The sequence below is a fragment of the Archocentrus centrarchus genome, chromosome 4 (assembly GCF_007364275.1).
Source record: "Archocentrus centrarchus isolate MPI-CPG fArcCen1 chromosome 4, fArcCen1, whole genome shotgun sequence".
NCBI classification, from domain to species: domain Eukaryota; kingdom Metazoa; phylum Chordata; class Actinopteri; order Cichliformes; family Cichlidae; genus Archocentrus; species Archocentrus centrarchus.
Window position 1 is genome coordinate 11530287 of NC_044349.1, and position 15565 is coordinate 11545851.

The 15565-nt window shown below is 38.5% G+C and overlaps 1 protein-coding gene across 4 annotated transcripts; it reads right to left on the reverse strand.

The window, feature by feature from the left end:
- Positions 1-600: 600 nt before the first annotated feature.
- Positions 601-9810, reverse strand: LOC115779501 (uncharacterized). 4 transcript variants are annotated; one of them, XM_030728198.1, is made up of 11 exons: positions 9680-9762; positions 8848-8943; positions 6010-7703; positions 5090-5195; positions 4198-4345; positions 4050-4097; positions 3764-3841; positions 3027-3164; positions 2408-2491; positions 2250-2300; positions 601-2030 (listed from the first exon to the last, which is right to left on the reverse strand). In XM_030728198.1, the coding sequence occupies exons 3-11, from the start codon at positions 7442-7444 to the stop codon at positions 1920-1922; spliced, it is 2199 nt and encodes a 732-aa protein (XP_030584058.1). In that variant the 5' UTR covers positions 7445-7703; positions 8848-8943; positions 9680-9762; the 3' UTR covers positions 601-1919. The 4 variants fall into 4 exon arrangements, with proteins under 4 accessions (XP_030584058.1, XP_030584059.1, XP_030584055.1 ...); XM_030728199.1 differs by lacking the exon at positions 8848-8943 and having other exon boundaries at positions 4198-4309; positions 9680-9810; XM_030728195.1 differs by lacking the exon at positions 8848-8943 and having other exon boundaries at positions 9680-9810.
- Positions 9811-15565: the final 5755 nt, after the last annotated feature.

Here is a 15565-nt window from a genome sequence, read left to right on the forward strand (position 1 = left end):
TGAAAAAAATTAGGGATCTGCTGAAGTGCTGCAGAGCAAACATGCTTTGTGTTGAATAATAATTGCTGATGTAGAGCCCCCTCTTCTGGTAATTGTCCAGTAATGCAGTATTTCATTAGCAACTTTATTTTTCAAAAATTCTTTAAATGAAGTAAATGCCTCAGGCTTTTCCAGCAGCCACTTGTTTCCTATGATCCAAAATCTGATCATAGGAGATGATTAGATTGTCTCCGTATGAGAAGACAGGACTGACCCAAGAGCTTCCACATCATCGGTAGTGGAAGTAGATTTAACTTAAAGGCCATCCACTCAGTGAAAACAGGGATATAAAATAAGTTTACTGCACTCTGTCTTGAATTTTAATGTTATAACAATATCAGCTCAGCTTCTTACTCCAACAGGAATACCTATTTATTCACAGTTATGATATCTCAAGGACATCAGCTGTTAGATGAATATCTTTGGTTCGAGCTGGATTTTTTACTTTCACCTTTTTTAATGTATGTTGTTGTTTCTGTGTTTGTACGTTTTTTTTTTTATTAATTGCATCTGTGCAATTCTCATTCTAAGCAAGAAAACATGCAGCAGTGTTTCCAGCAATATTGGCCTTTTAATAACAACAATAAAAACAGTCCATGAACCACTGCGGTTCTTAGCCAGAGCAAGCACATACAGTAGTAGGCCAGTAAAGGTACAATACAATCTGTAAATACACATAAATTGAATATACCAACTAAGCCCGGGTCGGACAAATAACTGAGGTCTACTTGTTTCTCTGTTCAGAGGCCACTCAGTAACCACAACTTTCCTCATCTGTGTTAATGCATCCATATGAAGCAGGGACACCATAATGTTGGAGAAACTGCCCTGTTCCTTAGATCAGCAGCTAGCAGTGTAGCTCAATGGCAAATTTACTGAAAAGCATGAAAACTGATGGACTGAAATGATACAATGATTACACAATTTCTTTTTTGGCTAAGAAGGCTGGAAAATGCCTGATGGAAACTAACTTACCATAAATGATGTAGTCAAAACAAAAAAAATGAAAAATCTGGAATTTTATTAAGATATCAACTGAGATAAATTGTCAAAAACCTGACACTTTAAACAAAAACTATATGGCAAATCTACTATCCCTGTTTCAAGCCTTTAGCCTGTGTGGTGCAAAGAAGAAAACATGGATGGTACATTCAGTTGAAATTCTAGACTTCAATGTTTAGGCCTCTAACCGTGCAAATATATTGTCTAGTCCAAGAGAACGAAACCATCACCAACCTTCAAGTTTTAAGTGAACATCTGGTCCACTGTAACGTATGTTAGCTTTATTAACGTTATAAAACATGCACAGGACTCTAAGTATGATGCTTCTGTGGAGTCCAGCATAAAATAAACTGTTAAAACTGTCATTCAGTTTAAAATGGCCATCTAGCATTAAGGCCACTCCATTTAGGATTGAAGGTCCTTCCTATTGGTCCAGGCTGATGTAACACTTGTCTCCTCAGTCAACGTTAAGTGCTCCATTTTTCTTTTAAAGGGGGCTTAAAGATCCTCTGAAGGTGGCAGCTGTAGAAAGCAGAAGCAACCCTAAGTGTACAGGTCCAGCATTTTTGAGGGTCAGTAGGGGGCCACGTCAGTAGTTCTTTGAAGATTTGCAAGTAAAAAAAGAAAGAAAAAAAAAATTGCTGAGCTATAGACTGTTATTGAACTCCAAAAGTCACCAAAAGTCCCAAATGACAGCCACTCCGCTGTCAGTCGGGCAGGCAGATGGGCAGTTAGGGCTCCCTGGAAAACAGATGGCCAGGTTGTGTTAGCTTATGTAACTGGCTGTCAGTGAAAAAGGCCATCTGACAGACTCGGACAAACCATCTCATGAAACCAGGCAAGCAGTCCGTGCACGAAGGCGGCCAATATTCAGTCCTTCAGTCGTTGAGACGACAGTCACACAGCTCCTTGTAGATTTGCTTGCGAATTCGAGGCATGTCGTCCTGACTGAACAGCAGCGGCTGCTTCACAGAGAGGCGACGGCAGTACTGACAAACAGAAAGAGAGACAGCGATGAAAAATAATCCACAACCTCCATAATATAGGTTTTTCATTTTTGACATTTGCCTCCAATGAGACTGAACAAATCAATGTTTTGTCAAAAAACCTGAGGCAGGAGAAACACTCATTTATTTTATTTCTTTTTCCGCCACAAAAAAATAGCTGAGGACACTGACAGGAATCATGAAAAAGATATAGAGTCTCACCTCAAGGACAAAAACCCCACAGTCGCTGTCATTTTTCTGCTGAGGAATGCCCTGAGGAATAAATAAGACAGTCATTTTACAGCTGCAGTTTGTAGCCTGAACTGTTATTTGTATTTACATGCATACAACTTTACAATGTGACTTGGGAGCAGAGTTACCTTGATTATGGTAATCTTCCAGCCTTTCTGGAAAGCCGTCTGTTTCTTCTCCCTGGCTTCAGATTGAAGGTACTTCATAATGTTCTGATGGGAGGTCACACAGAGAAAACAGCTACAGTGATGGTCCATTATTACAGAAACATATATTTTATTAATATATCTAAAATTCTGATGTGAGACAGCAAAGTTAGAAACTTTCACCAAACTTGTATAAATATGCTGTGGACTATTCAAACACTGGAATCGTTTTAACACAGAAGATTATTCTCAACACACCGGTGGAGCCTAAAACTGAGACAGACAGTCCTGTGTAAAAAAAAAAAAAACTTTTCTACACTAACCTGAGGAATGAAATATGAAAGAAAATAAGCCAGTGTGAATGATTTTCTATCTGTTTAAGGCAGTGCGGTAACACTGCTTGATGGTTTATACTAAAAGAACAATCAACTGTCTAATAGACTGGCTGTGTGACCAGCACACAAACTTCAGCTATAATCAGACCCTGGTTCTCTGGAATTTTACATATAAACACACTGTGAGGCAAGATGAGTAGGACTGAAGTTAAATCTGAAACTATAAACTACAACTGAAAGACATCAACATGCGCAGAGGTGCTCACGTCTGTGGTGTGTCTGAAGACAATGCCTTGGCTATCATAGTAGTTGATGGTTTTGGTCGCCATGGTGACCGTGACGAGGGACCAGTGGATTTCCAAATGGATGGGAATTAGCAAGAGCCACTTGGAGAACAAGTCGACCTGAAATGATCCCACAAATTAAACATTTGTTGTTTAACCAGCTTATTCAGGAAGGAAAACACTACATGTCACCAACAAGCCTAATAAAGTCATTAAATATTAATATGGTCAATGAACAATCTAAAAGTCAGGCTATCAGCGCTATAACAAAGAAAACTAATACTACAAACTGCATTATAGGTCTGACAGTAACGTGGCTGAACATGTATCTGACTCACTTTCATTGTATATACAGACCTATTTCCAAAAAAAACTTGAGGTGCTGTGAAAGCAAGAATTTACAAATCATTTAAACCACATATTTAACACCCCCCCCCCCCCCCCCCAGCTAGTTTATTACTAGTGCCGATCCCAAGTGCAGAAAAATGGGATGGTTGTCAGAAAGGATATACAGTGCCAAATCCAATATATGTGGATCCATCCACTGTGGTGACCCTTTGATAAAAATCATGTTGTAGTTTATATTTCAGCTATAGTCACCAATAGGGGCAACCAGACCACACAGAAACATTAAAAGCAATTTAATCTAGTTTCCTGCAGCCACCAGAAGAAACTGATTCTGTAAAAGCAACTATCAAAATCAGCCAAGTCCTCCTTACTTTTTTAGTCCATCTCTTTACACCATCATAGCCTTTGGCCACAAGCTGCTTATGGAAAAAGCTGTTGAAAAAATGAACCTGAGCGAGAGAAACAGTCAGATTAAAAAAAAAACAAAAAAAAAAAAAAACCTCAGGACATACCATAAACAAACATCCTGTGAATGTTTACATTCCTAAAGTCTCAAAACTAACCAATGATTATTTTTATACATCTATAATAGGCCCATTTTATTCTTTATACTTAATAAAACTTCTAGCAAAACCCTACAAACACACCCAGATTTACCTTGTGCTCCGTAGCCTCCATAATGAGTTCTCCATACATGTTGATAATCTGAAGGCAGAAAAGGGAACAAAGGTGTAACACAAACATCGATTTCAACATCATTAAGAATGAACAAATTCAACTTTATTCACTGGATTCCTCTCTTTACCTGATCATTAAGCCAGTTCTGTTCCTCCAGTGTGCTGAGGTCTTCCAGCCTTAGTGTGTGTTTATTATACATGACCATGAAGCCTGCAACAGGAGCAGAGGCCAGCCCCGACCTGTACCGAGCCATCTCCCTTTTAATGTCCAATCCACTAACATGGAGGAAGGGGGGGGGGGGCACATAAAATTTCTGTATGTGAGTCTCATCTGTTTATTCTATTTCTGATGGCATTTAAGGGAAAATGACAGCTCAGAAAATGAGAGAGGGGGGCCACCGCTCAGAGTTAAAAAAAAAAACAAAAAAAAACACTGAAAAAGACAACAGAAAGGAAACTTCTAGAGGCCGATGAAGACCGATTCTATTTTAGGCAGCTCTGCTTCCAAACTGACTGAGCTAAAGAAACAGGAGCAGATTATGTGTTTTAGTGACAGGCTGCTAGTAAAGTGTCTTGTATGTGTAGGCAACATTGGTTCATCCCTTTAGTTAGATGCCATTTTTATGCTTGAATTATTCATGGGTCAGTGTTAAGTGGCTTAACAACCAAAATGTTCCAAAGAAAATGATCAAGTACAAGGACTGGACTGAAAATGAGTGAAAAGCAGCCAATGTTCAAAGATATTCTGAAAGCCTGAGAAACTATTGTTCAGGACCACTTTAAAAATGACATGAATGTCTGGCTCCTTGGAAGCAAAATATAAAGAAATGAGGCGTGGCTCAACACTTGTGCACAATACTGCAAATGATAAAAACTTGCATAAAACACAATGTAAGATAAATCACAACTCCTAAACACACAGTGAAGGATGTGTTTTACATTTTCCTCACTGCAGGTAAATTCTACATCAATAATCGTCAGACAGGTGAAATCATACAGTGTGCGGGCGTTTGTGCCAACCTGTTGCTGAGGTCACACTTTCCCTCCTTCTTCAGGTGTTCCTGGACATCAGATTCACTGAGAGGAATGAAACTGCCATATTTTATATAGAAGCTCTCCAGAAACTCTAAAACAGGAGAAGTTGTCATTGAAATGATTATGTGACCCAGTATTTATTTATCCAAGAATAACTAATACAGAAATATAAGTTTATCTAAGGGATTTCAGTGTGCTGCTACGTGGAGGGAATACTACATTTTTTCTGGCCTTAAATCCAGCAATATACAAATTGCTAAATTTTGCAAATCCTGAATCATAGCTACAGTTCTTCCTCGTTTATTAAGAAACTGCAATTTTGTACATTATTAAGGTCACCTGCAAACATCAGTAATGGCAGGAAATGCTGCCTTGGGACAGTAACTCCAATTTATATTGCCTCAAAGTTTTAAAAGAAAGAAATCCATATTCTGATTCATGAAACATGCAGATTTGCTGATATCCACCTATATGCATTTCTGCAAAAATTCCAAATATCATGCACATATAATACTGCATAATACATAATAGTACTGCTGTTTTTTTCACGATCCTTTCCTAATCCTAGGTAGACCTTTTTCACATTTTTCCTACATCAACTGTGCTTTATTATTTTTGTTCAAAAGAAAGCTACATAAATTATTTTACAAGCAATCAAATAAACATGTAAATTTTGTTCTCTTTCTGGGGGATAAGAAAATATGTCATTTAGGTTTATTTATGTATAAATATGAGTTTAGATCAAATGTGTGGAAATTACTGATTACTGGGCAAGACCATGAATGTTTTATGGGCATCATGTACTCTCAGCAGTTGCTCCTTTGTGTATAAAACTTAAATCATTTACTAGACAGTAGACACATGCAGAGGCATACATTGGGACTGTACCCTAAACCACATCTTACCATGGATAGTATCAGTAAGATGCTCCAGACTTTCTTGATTCTGCATCTTTCCATTCATCTCTGTGTTTTCTGACTGATTCTCATGCAACGTTTCATCCATCTGGTCTTTCTCCCAGGTGCCAGGCTGACAATACAGCCTGTGGTCTCTTAATGCCCAGCCATGCTGCATGCTGCTCACTGTAACAGGGCAGTAGTCTGGAGGGGAAACCATAGCTGGATGAGAACTTTCCACCTCCATAGATGTAGATTCGTGGTTGTGGTCTGTCGGTGTGGTAATGTTTCCGTTGAACAGTTCTATGGGTACCAAAACTTGGTCTGTTCTGTCAGGGATTTGGTCCACCTGCATCTCAGAGTCATGGTCCTGAGGTGTTCCTGATCTTGAAGCAGGACCTGACTGCCATGAGATGGACAGCTGTACATTTCCAGGTTCAGTCACAATCATGTCATTTTCTTCTTCTCCATCGGTGTCAGACAGGTTTACCATGTCTCCATTTCTAACTAGGCAATTAACGGAGCTGGGGTCATTCTGGTTTCTGTGGTGCATCTGCGCATCTTGCATTTCCCTCTGCACCACTGGCGGCACCAAGACCTCAGTTTTAGAACTGATAGCAGCACCACCTCCACCTCCCTTTTTTATTTCAGTGTTACCTTCCATATTCAATGCACTTGTAGCTTTCATCATTCCCCTCCCTTGACCTCTAACCACTAGTAATCCACTGCCTACAGTACCTACCAATCTCACGTCTGCACTCTTGTAATCCGCACCTCCTTTCTCTACCGCATCAGAAACCCCTGAGCCCTTTATCAATGCATCCTCCTTTTTATGGGAATCTCCTTTCTCTGGAGCAATATAGTTCCTTATGGGTTCTTCCTGCAAGGGGACTGCTACAGGGATTTGCACATTCTGATGCATGTTATCTTCATCCTTTACTTCCTCTACTTTCTCCCTGGTCAAATCAAAGCTTTTGATCTGTGTCAACTGGTCCACTTTCCTTTTAGGAGTGACCCCAAGGTCCCTTCCAGCCACCCTTCCTCTCCCCCTCCCCTTGCCTGAGGTTCTGGCATTGTGTCCTGTACTGTTGGGGCCACAACAGTCACAGGACTTAGGAGTCCTCTTCCTGCCTGATGTACGGCCATTGACTGCACCAGTAACAGGAGTTGAAGTATGTTCAGAGGACCAGACTGATTCTGAGCTTGTCTTAGTACTTAAAGATTTTGCTGCAATTACAACATGCTGTTCTGCATCAGCATGAGTAGGGGGCTGAGCTTGATCTGAGTTGGAGGTAAGGCCTGCGGTGAGGAGTTTAGTGGGAGACTGTGTTAGGTCCTGATCTGTAGTACCTCCAGATGGAGAGACTAAAGGAGGAGCTGTAGTTAAATGAGGGGATGCTGATGGTGTTGTGTTCATTGGGGAAGCAGAGCCGCTGTGAACCATGACGTCCTCCTTTGGCTCCTTAACCCCATCCCCAACACCTCCTCTCTGCTCTCCTGTGCTCTCCTCCCGTTTGGTTTGTTGGAATGGAAGTACAATGGCCTTCCTTAGTTTTTAATCCTCTCGGTTTACTCCAGGTGTCCTTCCAGAAAGTGCATTTGCCATTGTTCTCAAGCCTTTCCAACCACAGATGGTATTGATGACAGCAGACATGAACGTGTCAGGCTGCAAGATTTTCTCTGTTATAATAACTCCATGGTCTCTAAAACGAGAAACAGAAACATAAAAACTGTGAAAAAGTCTTTTTCTTTGTGATCATTCATGTATGAGGCATAGCTTCAAAAATCACTTTTATATCAGCAGTACAAATAAAATTAAGGTTACTGTCCCATAGCCTACTAAAAGAGAAGTCACTTTAGTTTGTCACCAGATTGAAGTGAAATTAATTTTATTGATGGGCATTCTTGGTGATAAATACCCTGATCAACTTTCTAATCTGTCCTCTAGTAGTTGCAATTCAAGGAGTGTAAAAAATTAGTAGCAGTATAAAAACATTTACACATTTTCTTCATCACCAGCTGAAAGTATGCAAATTTCAGACAACATAACACACAGGTGGTACTCCTGCAACTTTACAGCTGTGCTTCATTCATGATGTTAGTAAGACATTGTTTAAAAAGCTGCACATATACAACGTAGTCCCCCCCCAATCAGAGTATCTACGTCACACTTAAATCATGCTGTAAATAATGTGGAGCTTCCAGCTGATCTTAAACTAAAACTTTGAACATAACTTTTTTTACGGTTGACCCCAGGTTTAAACCCATCCACCTTCACCACCTCTACTCCTCACCTCTTCACTTTTACACCTGTCTCCCTCTCATTCACACATACTCTGAAATGTTAAACATCAATCTCCAGGGACATGTCAACATCAACAGACAACTGTGTCTTAAGATGACACTTGACCACGTCTCTGCCTGACACTAAAGAAAAAGTGTTTAAACTCAATTAAAACAGACTTGTATTAAACACAACTATGATGGGGTCACAAGCCTGTTGCAGGCCTGGATAAATGAGGAGGGTTGCATCAGGAAGGACATCCACCATAAAATCCTTCCCAAATCAAACATGCTGATCATAAAGAATGAGATTTCCATACTGGATTGATCAGGTCCTGAGTTAACAATGACAGGGTGCTGGAGGAAAATATGCTACTGTTTGCCAAAAACAACGGAGGAGGAAAAGGGGAGGCACGTTAGGAGGCAGGAGAGAAGGGAAAAGCAGGAGTGTGGAGGCGGGAGTAGGGACTTTAAATGTAGGTTTTATGACAGGTGATGGTTTGGACAGGTACAGAGGAGGAATACTGGATATACTGGACAAAGAACGTCGAATATGGAGCTCACCTCAGAGGAGATTCATGAATGTAGTGAAGGTGGACATGCAGGGAAGAAGGATGCTAGAGATAGGGTGAGATGGAGGCAGACGACCCCTAACGGGAGCTGCCAAAAGAAGAAACCAGACTTGTGCTGCACTACTGAGCTAACACATATTACTGACAGTCAAATGACTCTTTATTAGCTTGCGGCCATGTCATAGCAAAGCATCAAACTACAGTTCTGTTTGATTAACAGGTGGTTTTCCGTTCAAGAAGACTTCACTTCTTGTTATAGCCCGCAGTTAGTTTTTGCACACACAAACAGCGGCGACGCAATAATAAGCACATGACTAACATTTTTATGCGACTGTTCTGTTAAGTTAATGCCACCTTTTAAAATGAGTACTACATGGCTTAGAGACGACTCTCAGCGTGATATGAATTACCGACTACACAGGGAGAAATTACTGTCGTTGCAAATGCCTGGTAGACTTCAATTACTAAATTAAATTAAATGAAAACTACCCCGTTAGCTGGCACAGTCTCAGATTTGGCACCGCGCAAACGGAGCAGGTCTACACATCATTCAGGAATATACCGCACCGTCAGATTATTTAACTGCTGGCATACTTATGTTCCACAAAGTTCTTCATAAGTTTGACTTTCCACTGAAGCGAGCGAAGTCATCGAGCTACAGGCGAAAACACAAAGCAACGACAACACACATTTCCTCCATTTTCAGGAGGAAGTTGGGGGGCGCAAAAAGACAAAGAACAAGCTGCGAGTCCCTATTCGAAGACTTCTGGATTTGATAAGCCAAACCATAGCAAAAATATACAAGGAACGTATTTCTACTATACCTTGTCGGTTAAATTACAAACTGAGTTTTGTCTGGCCACGATTTGAACAAACAACAATCAAGGCTGTCGTCGCTCATTGATAGCGTCACGGCGTCGGGGTCAGCTTCGGCTGTGTTCGGAACCTTTCGGGAAGCAACCTTCAGACTTCAGGTTCTCTCTTTTTATTTCATCTTTCTACCGTGATATGAAAGACGAATGCTTCAGTTCAGTTCAGTTTTATTTATATAGCGCCAAATCACAACAAACAGTCGCCTCAAGCGCTTTATTTAAACCCCAACAATCAAAACGACCCCATAGGCTACAGTGGGGAGACAAAACCCTCCGGCAGAACCAGGCTCAGGGAGGGGCAGTCATCTGTCGACTGGTTGGGGGTGAGGGGAAAGAGACAGGACAAAAGACACACTGTGGAAGAGAGCCAGAGAGTAATAATAATTAATGATTAAATGCAGAGCGGTGATGTGTACACCTGACATGGTTTACACCTGAAAGCTTGTTTAGGTAAAGAAATCATACTTAACAAGTATAACAGGTAAGCCACAATCAAATGGTAAAACCGGGTTTACCTGTGTAACACAATATTATTTTCTAGTAAAATAATTTTATATTAGTTAATGTTGATGATGTGAAATTGGACCCAGTGATGCAGTTCACACATGTTCTGGTTGTAATGACAGAATATAAATTTGTATTTATTTAATATGTTAATCCATGCTACTATATTGCCAAAAATTTTCACTCAACTATCCAGATCATTGAATTCAGGTGTTCCAACCACTTCCATGGCCACAGGTGTATTTTACTTTTACAAACATTTGTGAAAGAATGGGTCGCTCTCAGGATATCAGTGAATTCCAGCATGGTACCATACCCCTACACTGACAGCATACTGTTCATACTGTCTTTATACTGACAGTATACAGGTTGAATTCATAGAATGAATCAGCTTTCATTCAACTTGATCTCTGCTACACTTCATGTAACCTCTGACCATGAACACAGCCACTGTGCACCAGTCCAGCACAGAGCTTTACTGTAAATACAGTACAGCAAACTGACCTGTTTATCCTGCACCAAACTACAGACACTTTGTGTGTTTGCTGATATTTATAAGTAGTGCTGACAGAAAGAAGGATGTTTTTAATGTGGATTGTTTCAAAGTACACCATCTGTTTAGCCTTTTTTTCCATGACATTATGTAAATATTATTATTATATTACCTCTTATATGACCAGCTTTGACTTCTTCTTTGAATATTCAGATGCATCCAATAGAATTCTCTTTGTTGGAGCAGGATGGGATACTTTACTGAGTGCAGTTTTCATCAGCACAACACACAGAGGCATCAGAGTGAAGCAAGGACAGAAGAATAACCAGACGTAAGTTAAAACTTTATAGTTTCAGCTGAAGTTTTCATCTCAGAGGTTTAAAGTAAATTTACAGTATTTATTCTTTTTAATCATCACTCATAAAATAGTCCCACAATAAATCAGCCTTTACTAAAGTAAATAATCCCTAAATTTGTAATAGCAATGTATTTTTTACAATCTAATGTAAGAAACTGGGTCCAAATCTATATTTTTATCATATTTACATCTGCACTGGTTGTTATTGTTCCTGTTTATATTTTCACACAATGAATTAAACCCATCAGATGAATGTGGGGTTGATTTCAAAATAAATTCATGAATAATTAAAATAATACAGGGATAGAAATAATTGTTTATTTGAAAGTTTTAAAAGGAAAAACTGTTTTCTCAAAAAAGTTTCTACTTTTCATTTAAAGTTTGTTTGTTTTTACTATGAAAGGAGGGTGGTTATAGTAATAGAAACACAAAGAGCAAAAAAAAAAAAAAATAAGGCAGTGATAAAATAGCTGTTCAGTAAAACAGTCTTTGTTAAAACAGCTATTCAAAATGTGTAATAACTGTGTACTCAATGACAATATGGAAACAATTTTATTAAGTGAAAAAAAAAGTCTCAGCTTCTTGTTTATTCTCAGTCATTTTAATCTCATCTGCACTTTTTTCTTCTTTATATTTCCATCAATTTTCTACTAGAACAGACTGCATTCTGTATACTAAAGAAAATGGTTCAATTATATTAACTTTGATAACTGTTTAACTGTCTTTTCTCCATTTGTGAAAAAAAAATCATAATTAAAATCTTAGTTTCATCAAACAGAGCAAAGATGCACTGGAGGCTTTTTCTGCTCATTCTAATGGGTAAGTCGATCATTTTAGCAGAAAAACTGCACATTTGAATCACTCCAGATTAGTGCAGTGTTTCTTTATCACTGCTCACAAAACATGTCAAATAATTGTATTTAAAGCCAAATTCATATGCAGAGGTATGTGTGAGTAGTCTGTATGTGACTTCTGCCCTCCTGATATAATTTTATTAACAATATTCTTGCCATCAGTACATTTCTGAACAGAGTATATTTTTGCTTTTAGGTCAGTGTTCCTTGTTTTTATGCCAGCACTATGAGTACTACTTTATTAAAGAGCCTAAAACATGGGACGAAGCTCAGAGCTACTGTAGAGAAAGATATACAGACCTGGCCACAGTGCCTGACATGACATATATGGAGAGACTCTACACAGAATCTACAGAGAATCAAGGAAAAGCCTGGATTGGGCTGTACAGCATCTCAGGAAAAGAAAAGAGGAGGTGGCACTGGTCTCTGCCAGGAGTGGAGTTCAATGATGAAGAGATGAAATGGATAACATGGAGAGACAGTGAATCTGACCCTGAAGTCACTTATCTTCAGAACTGTGCACGGATTGAAAGCCCTGGCTGGTTGGTGAATGTTGGTTCTGGTGATAGTTGTGCCTTTATCTGCTATAATGGTGAGAGTGTGTGACAATAATTGTATTCATTTGCATATCATTCTGTCAAACAAATTGTTGATATTTTCACATATGTATAGCTCATCTCTAATGAATATGAAATAAAGAGATAACGTGGCTGCTAGTGTTTCATTGTTTGCTATCCAGTTCACTTGAATGCCTGTCCTCTCAAATTGCTTCCTCTGCCTCTCTGAGCATATAATATCACAGCTGCTGCTATTTTCCACAACATTGATAGCTTTAGTTCATTTTATCATCAGTATAATTCATTATTAGAGTATGTCAAATTGCTTTTATTTAGTAAGAATAACCGTAATAAAAATAATTTTTTGAGTTCAAAAATGAACATTTCTTGTGACACTTGTCTTTCTCTTTATTCCACAGAACAAAACAAATCACTCCATGTCATTGACACTCCAAAATCCTGGCGGGAGGCTCAGAGCTACTGCAGAGAATATCACACAGACCTGGCCAGTGGAGTGAAACAGTTAAATGAATCAGTCAGTGAATTTTCTGATAAACTACCATTGTGGATCGGCCTGTTCAGAGACACCTGGAGGTGGTCAGATGGGAGTAATTCTTCTTACAGACTTTGGGAAAGTGTTTATGAATTACCTGAAGAGATAAGTAAAACTGACAGCTGCACCAGGAAATGTGCGATGACTGCATTAAACAAACCAGGAAAATGGAGCTTTGATGATTGTAACAAAACAAAACCTTTCTTCTGCTATAATGGTGAGATTTGCAAAGATTCATCTTTCACATCTGGTTTCTGTCAGTATTCTTACTTAATAATAAATGTGACTTTAGTTTAACACAGTAAATCAAGAAGAGGAAAGATCTGAAAGAGGAAAAACTTAAAGCCTAAAAGTAATTTATTTAGAATTTATCAATATATATATATATATATATATATATATATATATATATATATATATATATATATATATATATATATATATATATATATATATATATATATATATATATATATATATATATATACACATATATGATTTATAATTAATCGAGCTACACAAAAATACCACTGTGCTCTGTAACAGGAACAGGAAATGATATGATACCACCAGAGCCAAGTGAGAACACCAACCCATGTTCAGTCATTGCAGATAAATTCATCCTGATCCATGAAACTAAAAACTGGGAGGAGGCCTTAAATTACTGCAGAAAGTATCATCATGACCTGGTCTCCATCACAAACCTTATAGAGCAGGAATTGGTGAAGGAGAAAGCCAAGAACGCCAACACATCCCACGTCTGGCTGGGACTGCACTACAAATGTGTTTTTGGACTGTGGCTGTGGGTCAGTGATCGGCTTGTCTGCTATGAGAACTGGGGCAATGAGACAATCACTGACCAGTGTAACCTGTCTGTAGCCATGGAGACAGGAGGAGAAAATAAGTGGTTCAAGAAACATGATGAAGAGGAGTTTAATTTCATCTGTTCTTTATGGTAGGCTTTAAAACCATGCTAACTTCCTGGCTATAGACTTTATATTTCTAGTAAATGTTGCAGTCACAACCTAAAGATGCTGTTAAAAATATGGTTTTTCTTTGTCCAGGCTAGAAACAGATGACATATAACAATGATACTGTAACTTCTCTTTGTGTTAATACTTCTTTTAATTTTATTTCTTTGTGTTCAGTTACACATTTATTACAAAATAAGAATCTGTGTTTTGCTTTGTAAAGCTCTGAATTACCTTATTTCTTGAATAAGATCAGGTCATGTATTTGTAGTATGAACAGCATGAATATACCACAGCATTTATATGCTTATAATAGCTAATGTGCAACTGTGTCAGAACCCCAAAATGATACTTGAGGGTGATTGATTTTTGGTATGTTTATATGTTTATGTTTATGTGTATCTATGTGTAGTGGACCTGATTCTATTGGGGCCTCTTGGCTAGGTCATGTTTGTAAATGAGAACTGGTTCTCAAACATTTTACCTGGTAAAATAAAGGTTTAAAAAAATTAATAAATAAAAAGGGTGTTAATCGATGTGAATCTGATTCTTTAAGTGTCTGTAAGAAACTTGTTGTATTGTACAGGATGTTTTTTCTCCAACACTAGACGGTGAACTCGAGTCAGCCCATCTGCTGAAACTATCTGAAAAGTTAACTGCTTTTATTTTCAGTGGTTCATGTTACGCAGTTCAGTCTTTTTGTGTGTGAAATCAATAATCAAGGAAACTGTAGCTGCAAATGTTGAACATGTTCTTATTTTTGAGGAGTAAAAGAATATATGAAAAACAAATTATATTACTTACAAAGTTTTGTATTTAGCTGTATTTAGTTCATAGATCCAGATAAAACCTCATTTTATATTTTCAGAAAGAAAAGGACCAATATATTAAGACAGTCACTGTAGCCAAAAACCATGGAAGCTATTCAGACTGTGTAATTGTGCTCTCATTGTAGTGTTTTCCTTTAAGTTAACATAAAATATATAATAGTAAAATGCAACACTGTTGCTTGGTTAGGTGGCTGGAGTCAGTGTAAAATTGATTTGGTTACAGTTGTTAACAGACCATAAATTATTCAATTCAACATATTTTCTTGGTGTACAGGCTGAGATCAGCTTACCTGCTGCTGCTCTGAAGTTTACTGCTCTGTGTGGATGAACTGAATTCAAAATATGTAACCCAGTATTTCATGAGCTATCTTAGGTGATTTCCATCCCCTACACTGACAGCATACTGTTTATACTGTCTTTATACTGACAGTATACAGGTTGAATTCATAGAATGAATCAGCTTTCATTCAAATTGATCTCTGCTACACTTCATGTAACCTCTGACCATGAACACAGCCACTGTGCACCAGTCCAGCACAGAGCTTTACTATAAATACAGTACAGCAAACTGACCTGTTTATCCTGCACCAGGGGTTAGCACTGGTGCCTCACAGTTAGAATACCATCTGGAAGGCCTGGGTTCAATTCCACCTTGTCTGTGTGGAGTTTGCATGTTCTCCCCTTGCTTGCGTGGGTTTCCTCCCACATTCCAAAGACA

What these genes read in the sequence shown, in the direction of transcription:
- LOC115779501 (XM_030728195.1), bottom strand. Translation starts at nt 7,444, where the DNA reads ATGGTTCACAGCGGCTCTGCTTCCCCAATGAACACAACACCATCAGCA. An exon ending in TCTTCAGACACACCACAGAC is followed by an intron (nt 2,492 to 3,026) that starts GTGAGCACCTCT and finishes ACCTCCCATCAG; the next exon opens with AACATTATGAAGTACCTTCA. An exon ending in GTGGGGTTTTTGTCCTTGAG is followed by an intron (nt 2,031 to 2,249) that starts GTGAGACTCTAT and finishes TCTGTTTGTCAG; the next exon opens with TACTGCCGTCGCCTCTCTGT.